A 13,656-nucleotide genomic window follows, 5' to 3' on the forward strand; every position below is an offset into this window, starting at 1 on the left:
CGCACATACACGCGCAAAATAGAATGAATATTATTGTGAATTTGCAAGCGAGAGTAATCGTTTCATAAAAGAAAATCAATGAAACAGTTGCGAGCTAAATTTATACAATTACATTAACAGCGTATAGGTTCGCGAACTAAACGCAAATTTTGTTAATCGGTCTGCAATCGGATTTTCGCACTGGACTTCAACAGAGGAACTTGAACTATCCATTTAACAGAGCGCAAGCAGACAACGAGAGAACTTATCCTATTAGCTGGCGCAATTTTCCAGAGTCTGCGCGGAAAATCCAGCTACCATCAATTCTATCTTTTTCACCGGGGCAAACCTAAAGGCGGAGATAAAGCGTTACAGACTAGCGAATACGGCGCTATGTCATACTCATTCCGCTTTCAAAGAACCATTCTCGAGAAGATCGACACTGCGGCACCGCCAAAACGTCTGAGATTATTCCTTAAAGAACCGAGAAAAATTCACTCGAACGCTAAACGCCATTCTCTTTCCAAGTTCTGAAGCTTTAATCGTAGATTCGACTGTGAAAAAATCCAAAGAAATTCCCCATTCTCTCTTTCGTACAGGCAGGAATATCCTCATTTTTCATTTATCGATTCGACGACGGTTCCAACCCCTTCGACTTCCTTAAACTCTGGCTTCCTAAACACGTATCGAAATTTCATATCTATCCCCGAGGCTTTATAGTTCGAAACCAGCCGCGTGCAACGAAGGCTGGCCCGACCTTGGTCCAAAAGTTTATAACAAGTATACGCTTCTCACTTGTCAAGGATAACAGTTTCAACTTCTCAAAGTCCTCAAAATCTTATCGGAGATCAACGAAACTTAGTACCTATACTCGTAACTTTACGCTTCATCATTGCCATTCATATTCATCAAAGTACACGACGTTAAGTCCGTCCTTGTATAACTTGTAGCACTTCGACAAAGCTGTGGTTCTCGTTCACCGACCAGGGTATGCTTCGTACTCGCGAACCTGGTGACACGGTCAACCGGACGAACAGAATCGACATTCGCGAGACTCCAGACTCTAAACGTTATTCATATTCATCGAAGACCGCGAAGTTAGGTCTGTCTTTGGAGGATTCGTATTGCGCCAGTAGAGCTTTCCTGGCCTCTTTCTCGGGGTCTCGCGGTGGACTAGGCAATATGGTCATCCTCTTGCAGGGCAACTTGAACTTGCGATCCACGGGCTTGCAGCCAGGCATCACCGACAATCTACGACTCGCAGGAACCGCGTCCATCCGCCTCCAAAGAAAATCCACCTCGGTTTTCATATCGTCTGGCATTAAATTTAATATCAGCTGTTGCCTCGCTGCGATCGCGTCGAACGCCAGCAACTTCTCCATGTCCATGTCGTCGATCACCTCGATCGCGTTTTTGTAGAAGTCGATGAGGAAGTCGAGGCCAAGCTTCTTAGCACTGGACAGTGCCAGAAGAGCCGCTTCTTTCGCTTCGTTGCGGTAATTTTGACTGATTTCGATCCGAATGAAGAGGTGTTGAGAATTTAACATCCACTGCTCGTTGCCTGCTTCCTGTCCCATGTCTCGAGCCTTTTTACCATAGAATCTGGCCAGATCGTAACGACGGATGTCGATCAAGTATTTCGAGAACTCGTGGAACAGCCAAGCCAGCTCCGAAGGTTCCGAGGCCATGGCTAGCCTTCTAGATTTTAAAGATGAAACAAAAGAACGTTTAATATAGAATATTTAATACGTTTTAGAGGAATATATATCGCGAAAGAAAAAGAAGAAACCTGCGATACATCTTGAGAGTTTCTTTCCTATCGGTCGCTTTTAACCAGCCAATGTCGCTGTCGCGTGGTAGCTCAGCAACTCGAATTCCCAGATGATGTTTCAAGTATGTTCTCTTAAGTTGTTTACTCTCTATCTTTGATAAATCGCGGGTGTCTATATAGGTCCACGCGACCATGTTGTAGAGCGCGTTCAGACACTTCTCCTTTACAGGAAACATCTTCAGCGAGTACGAATCGAACTTGTCTTTCACACGGTCCACCATTCTGAAAGAAGTCGGATATATATCGAATTATTTTTTCACCGCTTAAAATTCCTAGCTAAAATAAGAAATTCGAAGCTATTTCTGTTCTGTAGTAAAATGTGTTTTACTTTCTTTATCGCTTCCCTATACTTTCCTCAATTTCCCCTGCTGTCTTTCAAAAATTCTCAAAACAAGCTCGTTCTTATCATACTTTTATCACCCCTGAATTATCCAGCATCCACGTTCTTCGCGGAGAAGTATTGAAGAAAATTTCTCAAGAAGATATTCAAGCGTGAAGAGAATTCGATTCTCGTTCAGCAACGACTCACCCAAAAAAGGTGATGTAGTCTTTTCGCATTCTAATTTCGTGCAGGCGATGCAACAGGAAGTCTGCCTGGATAATGATAAGGTTCCTCCTCAACCTCTTCTCATTTTCCAATGTCTTCTTGTGACCCGGAGGTATGCGTCTACTCTCGAACATCATCACGTAAAGTGGTCGTCGCATTCGCAACACGTTCTGCCTACGGATACCTCTCCGGTAATTCCTCGATATCACTTGATGAAGCAACACGCTGGTCTCTTTATTCGGGGATTCCAGTTTTTCCGGATGTTCGGCCAAGTGTTGCAAAAATTCGTTATCGTGCGCCAGGTAACCAAGGTATATGTGCGCGAGGATACGCTGCATCCTTCTGAACTCGGCTTCCGCTCGAGCTTCAGGGTAATTCACTTTGAACTTTGTTTGTTCCTCTTCTATGCCTAGAGAACGATATAATCCTCGATTTTCGCTATTTTTTAAAAACAAAGGAGGGTAGTTTACTCTGATTTATGCTACGTATCTTACTACTGGAATGATCGTTTTTACGCATACTATGTAAATTCTCATTCATAATTGTTCTATTTGTACGGTGTTCGATTAAACATCTGTAAAAGTGCCTGGAAAGAATTCTGCTAGTCGCGATGAATATTTCGTCACGAGTGGGATAGAGACGAGAAATTGATCGTTCGAAGAATCATCGTGCTACCTGCGTATCTACACCGTATCGAATGGGAATAAACGTTGGCCGGAACAAGAGACAAAAGCGTCGCATAGAGGCGGCCATCTCTTATTACAGTCTCAAATGAAATCCCGACAGGCCGCGTTTGCTGAGCCAATGAAATATTCCCGAGATAGCATGACGGACTAAAATTTCGAACAAAGTAGGATTGATTACCGCTGCATTAAGGTAGAATCAATTATTTATTTAAAGTGTTCCACTTTTATCACTTCGGCGTTCGCGTTTCCTGATTTATCAGGACGCTAGAACGCACCGGGTATCGTTCGTTGAACGTGGTGAGAACAACGCCAGCGGCATGTTGTTGCAGCCACCGCGACGATCAAAGGAAAGATTAAAACGTTTAACGAACGACATTATATTCTAACGAGTTTCTGCTTTTCAATTTTCTCTCTTTATCCTTTTTTCATTCTTCTGTTTCTTTTTCTTTTTTTTTTTTTTTTTTTTTTTTGTCACGAAATATCATCTTTGCGACCGAAATGAAAAGTTAAAGTCCAATTAGTACGCGAAACGAAGAGTCGAGTCGACGAGCAGAGCGAAAGCTGTTAACTCTGTTCGCCTGTGGCAGCAGGTTTGCTGCGAAAACTGAAACCGTTAAATCAGGAAGTTGCAGCACAGCTTAAGAATTATACTCGCGCTACAGTTTTGTCCGCATATTTCGCGCTACTAAATTGACTGCCCCTAGCGTTCTGAAGTTTGCTAAACATCTATCGAGGCAGATACTTTTAAATCCTATTTCGAGTTTATTTATTATAATACTTGTAGCGGCACTCGACAGTAAACTAGGGCCGGACGACGATAGAGCAGTGGTTAGCGTCGTTGGTTACGAACGTTCAACACCCAGGTTCAAATCCCGGCACCCGTAGTCCGATTTTTTCTCCAAGATTCCTAACTGAGAAGAAGCCTACCGGATGCGCAGACACAAATATCATATATCAGCAACAGTCAGTAGGTACCTATCTCGGCCTATACAACAGCAGCACTATCACGACCTATCCAGCTCATACTACTAATCGTTAAACTTCTTTAAACTTATCAAATTTTCCTATTCTGCTTTCCTATTTCTAAAGGAACATCTATCGTATATCGTTCAGCCTTACCTGCAAGCTCGTCCACTTCCTCTTTAAGTTTCTCGATCAACAACTCTCGATATACCTGCAGCTCTCGTATCCACGGAGAGAGGAGTTCGAGTGCCATGGATTCGGTATCTAAGCCGATACAGTCCTCGATGGTTTCGTTACCTCGCAATATCCCATGCTGGAAGAACGTGGTTGGATACTTCTGGTAACCCTGATGGGCGTGTACCAAACTGTGTTCGAATTCGCCGATGTGAAATAGCGTCTGCAACTGCATGTGCTTCACATGGGAATGGGTCGGATCTGGAAATGAAAGCAATCTCGGGAAACAGCGAGTTAATTGCGTTTAAACGTCCAGCAGCAACTCAGCGCTGCTCGTTCGAAAATTAACTCTGCCATAGAAATGAACTTTGAGAAGGGAAAAAGCTATGGAACGTGCTCTCTCACGACTTCAAGTTACAGTATGGAATTCATTCGAAATATTTATTCCTTGCCTATGGTATCGTTGACAATAGCAATCGAAGGATGCTTGAAACTTGATATTAGAAGGAATTCGAATTTGCGAACATTTTCTCAGAACGTAATATCTGACCTAATGTGAGACATTTCTCGGTGGTTTTCAACGCTCTGCGGAACCTAGCGTAATTAAGTTGCACTTTTCCGAGGCCAACGTATGTCCTAAGATCGTTTTGCTGGCCCTGTTGAATCGCCTTCTCGAAATACATCTCCGCAAGGGGGTATCTCTCGAGGCTTGACAGACGGTAGCCCCATTCTCGGTAAACTATACCGTCCCTGAAGAACAAGGGACCCTCGTCGTTCGTTTTCACCATCTTGCTAGGAATCTAATTTTCCTGGACAAGAAAACGAGAAATCGTTCGAAGAACGTTTGGCGTCGGAGTGCATTGTGAAGCTAACCTGTGCTTTGGATCGATATACAACTCAGGGAATTAAAAGAATCCGCATGGAGCCCAGAGGCTGCTCTTCACTCGTGAATTTTGCGCCGTGGATTGGAAAAGAGTGATCGGTTGCGCGATCACATGTTTTCCAAAATCTTCGTAGTCGTTCGTGGAAGCGAACAAAAGCTTCTGTCAGCTGGTTCTGCATGATATCAGCCGATTTCGATACACGTGTGTAAGATGATTCGTAGAATGATTCAAGCTATTGGATCAAAAAGCTCGAGTTTCTTCCTGTCCTTTCGCTTTTTCTTCGTCTTGTTTATCGATATCGCAAATTGAAAGTAGATATTTATTAGAGTATTTGAAAAAAAAAAGTAACATATTCTAAGGGGCAGATTTGTCTGGACAGAAACAGGGCGGTTTAAAGGACAATATTATTTTTAATAAAAATTTATTTCCGAATGAAACGATACACTAGTGCACCTGTGATCCTATAACAAAGCACCGACGATAAAGTAAAGCAAATCTTCTAATAAAAAGTTACACAAATATACTCTCGACCAACATTTCTTCCAGCCACTGCACTCATTAAACATTTATAAGGGAAATGAACTCGATCTCAAAATCGCCTTGCGTTAGATCAAAGCAAAAAGTTTCGTTGTCGGCGATTTCCGAGTCGCGCGAACGCGCAGGCTCCCTTTGAGTCGAGATGCAACGAACGGACGTAATCCGCTTTCGATTTTAAAATAGTAGCACGCACATAAAGCTCTTTGTGGCATTACTTGTCACGCACGTCGACGGATTACAACCGAATGACGGGAGAGGAATTACGAGCGTAGCTTTTCTTCCATTCTCTTCACCAATTTTAGAATATCAGACCGCGCGTTCCTTCCTACACCCTTCGTTTCACTGTATCGTGAACGTTTATCAGCCACTACCGCGAAATATTAATGTCTGAATTATTGAATTATTTATCGTTATTTAATTATTTATTATTATCACAAAAGCTTTCGTAATAATCGCAACCTCGAATACTAAATATCTGTATTTAGACTGGAAATAACGACTCGACAAAATAAATAAATCAGCGTCGTTTTACGTTTGTCGCTCAAAATAATCGTCTTTGATCCCCAAGTGTTGCGATCACGCACTTACCCGATACTACGTACTCGGGTACGTACGTCGCACTTTTATCGGGTCCTTCGATTAAATGTCTAACTGAATGCAAAATGTAATTAGTCGAGTATAATAAAGAAAGAGATTTATGGAATTGTATTGCAGGATACTGGTGAAGCAACGAATTTATTCAGATAGAGACGTCGAGTAATCGTGGACCATCGGTTTAGCTGTGCCCTCGAGATGCGGTGATGGCTTTGCTGTACAGATTCGCGCAGCTGCCTGATAGCAGCAGCACGCGGGTCTTCTCTTTCGTCGTCACCAGGAGCGTGGTACGAGACCCTGAAAGAGACGTCACCAGCAAGGAGCTCGTCTGCGGCTTCCAGCGATGGTCCGTCGCATTTTCGCGTGGAAACAAGGTGATATATGTACAGGGTGACTCTTCCTTCAGCCTGATATTCGTGTTTATTTATCTCGATTCACGCGTTTATCAAATAGTCGTTGGTGAAACAATAACGCGACGAAATAGACAGCAAAACGATAGGAGTGCAGATGAATTTAATTAATTTGGAAAGTAGCACGTTGCCATCAATGAGAAGCCAGCGATAAAATCGCGAATCGATCGTAGCTAATGAATCGGAACTATTTGAAGAGTCGCGCCGAGCGAACCGCAAATACGACCACGGATGTTCGTCATCTTCTCCCGCTGAAATACGAAGCAACTCTCTGGTTGCACTCGCGTTTGCAATTGGTAATTCTACTCCGAGCGAGTCGTGGCGAAAAATGAGACATTTATTTCCACGACTTGGCTATTCATTCGCATACAAACATACGCGTTATTATTTCATTGATGGGACATGTAACGAATTCAATTTCTTTCTTCGACACGAACGAATAGTTCAGTCACGATTTAAGCAACTTCGAGGAATGCGTAGGTTACGATCAAACAGATTTCTCGTTTCTTATTCGAACAAACTTTGGAAACGTAGAGGACAGGAAAGAAATTTTTCCGGGTCGTTAGGTTACGCTAAACTTGTTTTCTCTTTTTTATCGAGCACCGTGTAGCGATAAAAATTCTCTAAACGGCAAGAAGAAGCTAAACTCACAGCGTAACTGATTAAACGCAGAATTCGAACGTGCACGCGAGTCATCGGACTGAAAAATCAATCGATGTTGGGAAAGCTTGAATGCGATTAAACGTAAGGACCGATCGCTGTAATAAATACAGCGCGCGTAGCAAAATATGCAGCGATTAACTCGATAATTAGATAACGATAATATGAGAAATTAACGAAGCGGCAGTTAACACTTCGCCATCGAGCAGCGAAGGGAGCTTCGCATCGCGTCGCGCATACAATCGCCGATTCTTTGGAGTCGTCGACTGGAAATGAAAGAAACGATCGATGATCGCTCGTTCGTTCGATAGCCTCTGCAGGCTCGACAAAAAGCGGTAGCAAATTCGAATAAAATAATCCGCTTTTTAATATCAAGAACTAAATTTAAAACATTGATTTTGTTGAAAAAAAAAAGATAATAACGATGCAAATGAAGCAATTAAAAGACTAAACTATCGATCCTTTATTATCCTGTGTACAATGTATTTTTGCACCAAGTATTCGCAACAATTATGCACACGTTTTCATAGTACGTATTAACATGATTGCACAGCGTCTATTTTCTCGCTGCAAACACCGATTAAGCGAAAGCAAATCTGTAGTTGACCTAGTTGTAAAATACGTGCTATCAGATGCTTTGATCCAACCATCTACCACTTTGCATCGATCTCTGTAACAATACTTTCCAAATTCTTTAGACGCGCACAAAAATCAGCAAAAGAACGACCAACCAACTATTTCCTTCCAGACTTCGATTCGTTATCCATCGGAAGCGAAAATAACCAACTAAACCAACCAACGTAAATTCACTTAGAAATCTCTTTTCGTTATTTAGGTTCTAGGCGCGTATCTCGTATGGCGTGGGGCCTCGAGAAACCTACGGGTCTACGTGGACTTCACGTTCACTCTGCTGAATCGGGAACATTTCTCGATGAACGAAGGTTTCTCCGGAAAACGAGTGAAATTCACGTACGAGGCGCCTGCCCAGGGCAACCGGAACTACATCCCGGTGTCGGACCTCTACAGCCGAAACTTCGCCGACACGAACGGCGAGTTTCAACTGGAATTATCAATGGCAAATGTGAGGACCGTCTACATGACCGACCTTAAGATGCCCAGCAGCACATTCCCAGCTGGACAATCCAAATCCAACAAGCTGGAAACCGATTATTTCGCGTTCGGTGGCTTTGACTGGAACCTAGTAATTTATCCTAATGGAAACAAGGAGTTGGAAGGTTACCGTGGCCACGACAGTGGTATCAGCGTCTATTTGATGAGGATGAGCGGCTTCGATCATCGGTGCAGAGTGAGATACAGCGTGGCCTTGGGCGAAGGAGATCGTAGAATCGATTCGGGACAGATCGAGGATCTGTCGGATGCCGAACGATGCGGGTTTGGCTGGCATACGCGTGTCAGATGGTCGGAAATTGCGCACAAAGGTGTGGTACGGGTATCCCTGGAGATGGTGGAAGCTAGGACCATCTGTGAAGTCGCTGTGCAAGCTCGAGGACCTTCGGTGCTACCAGCAACCCCTTGTTACGATCGTGACAAACAAGCCTGGATGATTCGAGCTGATTTGCATTCGGATACCGTCAGGCTACACCTGGTATACAAGGATATTCACAACGTTCCGAGGAATCATTTGAGGTTGGTAATTACAAGGGAATTTGTAGATTCCAGATATCTGAGTACGTATAGTTAGCGTATAGGATGTCTGAAATTAATTGGCCTATGTAGATTAGCAGAGAGGAATTTCTGTAAATCGTACTCGAGAGAATGTAAAATACCGTGGCATTGAAAAGATTATTGATTGAACAATTAATTTCGAACGGATATAATAGTAATAATAGTAATAAGTTTCTTGTATTCAAGAAAGAAATTTCGGATCATCCACGTGTATTTCCATTCGAATCTCGATGACTTATAACAATCCTCTTTCGAAAATAAGTACCTTAGAACTTAGAACGCCATTCTACTGCCATCTCTTATCGATTCTTGAAAGCTAAGTTTAAACGAAGTTTTGATGGAAACTTAACTTTCCTTCGTCAGGTATGTCAGCTGGTCAGCCTATCTACTTCGAGACGAGGAGCCCAGCACGGTGGCGATCAGTCTACCAGGCGCACCTTTCAGCCGCTACTACGCTCAAGAATCCGCAGACGAAGGTATCATCATGGAGACGAATCTTGACACAAACGAGGTGAAGGAAAATCACTGTCCTTTCCTCACGGACAAAGGGCAATTAAGGATCCGGCTGGAATGGAACGAGAGCCACTTGCTGTTCCAAGCAACCTACCACAAATACGACGACGTGTGCCGCATCCACAATCAGCAGATGAGACGGGAAATCGCCTCGCTGCAAGCGGAGAACTACAGTTTGGAGAGGCAGCTGTTCAGTTACCAGAAGAGCCTGGCGTACACGCAAGCGCAGCAACAACAACAGCAACAGCATCAGAATCAGCCGCATCACGGTGGCCATCAGGCTCACCTGGAGAGATCCGCGTCCACAGACACCGAATATGCCTGACAAGTGGAACAACAGATGCACCCGAACGAGCTGCCAGCCGCCAGTTGTCGGCGACAATTGCCTATCGTGCACGAGGACGATCGTCGCGTTCACCAGAACCTGGTCCGGATGATGGATCGACGATTGAGCAACGTTCAGCTTCAGCAACGGCTGTACGAATCAGAGACGGTCTATCAGCAACGATACGGGGACGGCTCACCGCGTCAAAGTATCGTCGATCAGTCGTCGGAGCCGCCTCCTCATCCTCCTCATCATCGTCATCATCATCGTCTGAGTATCGTGCAGCAACCCAAGTCGGCGCGATCCAGCGTGGGCAGATCGGACAGCGGGTCGGATCGTGGAAACGATCGTTACTCTGGCTACTATTTGGGGTACGTCGGTCAGGCAGCGCACAAAAGACGTAGGACAACTTTCTGGGAGACCCTGACGGGTCTTGTGTGCTCATTGGGCGCTTTGGCTTCCAGGGCTGCCAAGATGGCCACCAGACGGGGAGAGCCACTTTGAAGAAGCTTAAGCCCGTTCTCGCGGACCAGTGGACTGGTACGTTTTACGTTTGGGATCATGAAACGGATTTCCAAGATACGGAGCTACGAATTGATGATTTATCGTGACACGTTGCGAACGCGTCCCGGAAAGCAGAACGTGACACGGATAAAAAAGAGGGAGAGAGGCAGAAAGAAATTATTAGGGGGAAGTAGAGAGCAAAGATCATCGATGGACCAGAAGTAGACGACCAAGAACGTCACTCGTTTCGTATATTCGTCGTATTTAATTGCTGTATCTCGAGGGATCGCTTGTTTCGAGGATGGAAGACTACCCAGCGGTGTCGATGTTAAATAGAAAAACGAAAAGAAAGATATAATGTTTCATGTTCCTGGTGGGCGCTATACAAGCTCGTGACCAGATTACCGATCAACTCGACAATATAGCAGATGGATGAGGCGAGCAGAGAGAAGAAACGACGGCGGCAAGAAAAAGATAACGTAGCGTGCGGACTCGGAAGGTATCGTTCGTACAAGGACAAGCGATCGATCATTTTTCGTCCATTTCTTTGTCGTTGGAGTCCGGTTTAAGGAAAAGAGCAAGAACGAAGAGGGTGAATGTCTCGTTTGGTTTGACCTTCTCGACGATAAGGCAGCTCCGGCCGAAGAAATTTCGGCTGAATGGAACCAACGCGACCTATTCGGAGCTGTTCTTTCTCGAGAATGGTGACAGGAGGAACCAGGAAGGTTGTTGACGTTAAAACAGCAAATCGTTCCGAATGTTGGTCAGATTTCACATACGTATACATACACGCATACACTTGGTAGGAATCAGAAAACCAAGAGAGGGAACCGAAAGAGAAAAGAGAAAGGGAAAGAGAACAAGGTCTCCCTCGATCGTGAATTCTATTATGCACGTATATGAATACAATTCTATCTACTACTTTGTCAATTTACTAAGGGAAAACAAGAAACAAAACAAAAAACCTATTTTCCTCTAAAGACTTTTTTCACCTATCGTCTACGACTTCTTTGATAATAAAGAATCCGTGCGCGACGTAGTCGTCGAGTCGTAACAGCGTAACTTATTATTACCGTAGAATACTTACACCTAAACGAATGCAAACAAAAAAAAATTTAATAATAACAGTACTAATGAATAATACCTTAGAGTGCAGTCGATGTTACATAAACCGAAAGTAGGGATGAACGAAGGACTCGATTTCTCGTTGCAGAGTAATCGACGTGGTACACTATAAACATGCGTCTTTACACTTCTACACGAATGTACACATATACGAAAATACACAGGCATCAACGTTCGTACTCGACCATCGGCTTTTTTTCAAAAACTAAAAAGCCAAAAAAGACCAGGGTAAAAAAGAAACAAAAAACGATGCGAACGATTCGTGTGAAATTTTTCACTGTCCCATCGGGTGTATACGTTCGATTTATTTATTATCGTGCGAAGAGCTCGTTGATTTCTTTCGTTAATTACCCAGTCCAATATATGTATGTGTGTCAAATCTATTTTTCTCAAAATTTAGCAATTGCGAGTCGCGCTAATCGTCGTTTTATCGATAAATCAAACTATCTGGAGATATAAGTACGCGTTGTAGACAACACGATCGAAGGTGCAGTTTGAACCAGAGAGAAATTAACGAAGATACCCGTACAGAGTGAAAGAAGCCAGAAACAACGTGGCGTGTGTAACATTTACAGATCGCAGAGGTATCCAGTTTATTGAAAATGTCAAAAGTACATATTCGTTTCTCTAGCCACTCTGGCAACGTTCTACTGTACCTTTGTACCAGTATAGTGTCACCGTACGTGCGAGGTCTTCGACGATATTGCACATTTTAACCTTTACGTCGCGCGCTTGTCACCTAAATTCTTATCGCCTTTCGCCGGCTACTCGTCATCGATGTTTCCATGTTACCTTTAATCCGTACACAATTTTCAAATGGGACGCATTTTCCAAAAGACACAAGTTTATTATCTTCTATAGTCCTTCGGGATCTCTAAAATTCTTCCGAATGTCATATTCTTTTTATCATGGAAGTCGATCTTTGAGAAACACCAGTATCCTCGTAATCTCTGTGTCCCCTATCCCCAAAGAGTCGCCAACTCCTTGTGCTTCGTCGCTCCCAAATCCCAAAGCAGTTTGTCCCCGCTTCGATTCTCCTTTAGGCAAGAACAGATACTGGACAAAGACCAGATCCACAACAAACCCACAAACCAGACAGATGTAGATATCCCTTCGTGCAAACTTTCCTCTAGCTACCAACAACTCCTACACCGTTCTTCCCCGTTTCCTAAAGTAGCTCGCAGATCAGTACCTTTCATCTTCTGCTACAACTCACGGTATGGTCCACCTAGAGACAAGAAAATGTAATTCTGTATTACTATATCGGTTTACTTCGTACAATATTGATTTTCTTCGCAGTAGTAGAAGCAGAAATTCTACGACCAATTCGCCTGAAACCTGTCTTTTCTCGTCCTGTGTCTCGGTCCCGATATGACGTCCCATTTGAAGACATCGTATCCTGCTCTTATCTTCATTCCCCGTGTAATCGTAGCTACAAATAACGGTGTACATCGAAACACATGTACATGAACGATACGTGCACGTCGGTGTTCGCATCAGGCTACATCGGTACCGAGGACGATCGATACACCACCGTTAGTCCATACACCGCATATACGTTTAACAGACCACCATGAATCGTCGTGTACCGCGCACGTGTACCCGCAGGTGATTCGGGCTCGCTTGTACACACGAAACTCGGGTCCCGCGATGCCCGATTAAAAGCATGGACGCGAAAGCCGATGCCATTCCATGGAATCCTGGGATATCCCTAATTTCCTCCGGTTAGCTCCGTTGCCTGCGATCTTGATTCCAGACCTCGATACGTCTCCAATTTCATTTCGCCTTCGCTATGCACGTCCTTTTCACTTCTCCAAGTTAATAGATTTAGCTTGACCTTGGTGTTGCAATTAAAATATTCGTGACCTCGAAGAAGTAAACTTCGGAGGATTACAATTTAAATAGATTTATGGAAATAATATATCGACGAAGAAAAGTTGTAATGCTCGGTCATTTTTGATGTTCCAAGTGTTTTTATTCGAAACGATCATAGAGTTTAGTTCAAAGAACGGCAAGATTCACGAAATTCGAGTTGATGCTTTTAACCGGAAGCGACGGTCGCACCGATCGAGAAAAAAATGCGTCGCATGAAAGTTGTATCCCTCCTCTGAAGTAGCGGAGTCTGTATACTTTGTATATAACTGTACTAAACTGTCGAAAAACTTTAAGAGTGAAAATTAAAAAAGAGAGCTGTGCCTACATATTATGCGCGATGCGGAGAAAGGTTTCAAAGCGAAT

The 13,656-nt window shown here is 43.7% G+C and overlaps 2 protein-coding genes across 3 annotated transcripts in view; one reads left to right on the forward strand and one right to left on the reverse strand.

Moving 5' to 3' along the window:
* Positions 1-13,479, forward strand: part of LOC126871729 (uncharacterized) — a 113,812-nt gene extending 100,333 nt beyond the window's left edge. Inside the window, exons 3-6 of one of the 2 annotated variants that reach the window (XR_007691727.1) lie at positions 6,316-6,569; positions 8,101-8,912; positions 9,315-10,160; positions 10,254-13,479. Coding sequence is in view for 1 of the 2 variants with exons in the window: in XM_050630874.1 (XP_050486831.1) it covers positions 6,402-6,569; positions 8,101-8,912; positions 9,315-9,789 (1,455 nt within the window). In the remaining variant the exon portion in view is untranslated. Of the gene's footprint in view, positions 1-6,315; positions 6,570-8,100; positions 8,913-9,314 lie in introns of both variants that reach the window. The other variant, XM_050630874.1, reaches the window with a different exon arrangement.
* Positions 187-6,303, reverse strand: LOC126871977 (outer dynein arm-docking complex subunit 4-like). Its single transcript, XM_050631402.1, has 5 exons — positions 4,702-6,303; positions 4,117-4,484; positions 2,340-2,828; positions 1,769-2,032; positions 187-1,677 (listed from the first exon to the last, which is right to left on the reverse strand). Exons 1-5 carry the CDS (start codon positions 4,966-4,968, stop codon positions 1,050-1,052), a joined length of 2,016 nt encoding a protein of 671 aa, XP_050487359.1. The 5' UTR covers positions 4,969-6,303; the 3' UTR covers positions 187-1,049.
* Positions 13,480-13,656: the final 177 nt, after the last annotated feature.

This window comes from Bombus huntii, chromosome 12 (genome assembly GCF_024542735.1).
Source record: "Bombus huntii isolate Logan2020A chromosome 12, iyBomHunt1.1, whole genome shotgun sequence".
Classification (NCBI taxonomy): domain Eukaryota; kingdom Metazoa; phylum Arthropoda; class Insecta; order Hymenoptera; family Apidae; genus Bombus; species Bombus huntii.

Coding starts and splice junctions, on each gene's coding strand:
- LOC126871977 (XM_050631402.1), bottom strand. CDS start 4,968: ATGGTGAAAACGAACGACGAGGGTCCCTTGTTCTTCAGGGACGGTATA. Junction 4,485..4,701: donor TACGTTCTGAGAAAATGTTC/GCAAATTCGAAT, acceptor CTGGACGTTTAA/ACGCAATTAACTCGCTGTTT. Junction 1,678..1,768: donor ACTCTCAAGATGTATCGCAG/GTTTCTTCTTTT, acceptor TTTAAAATCTAG/AAGGCTAGCCATGGCCTCGG.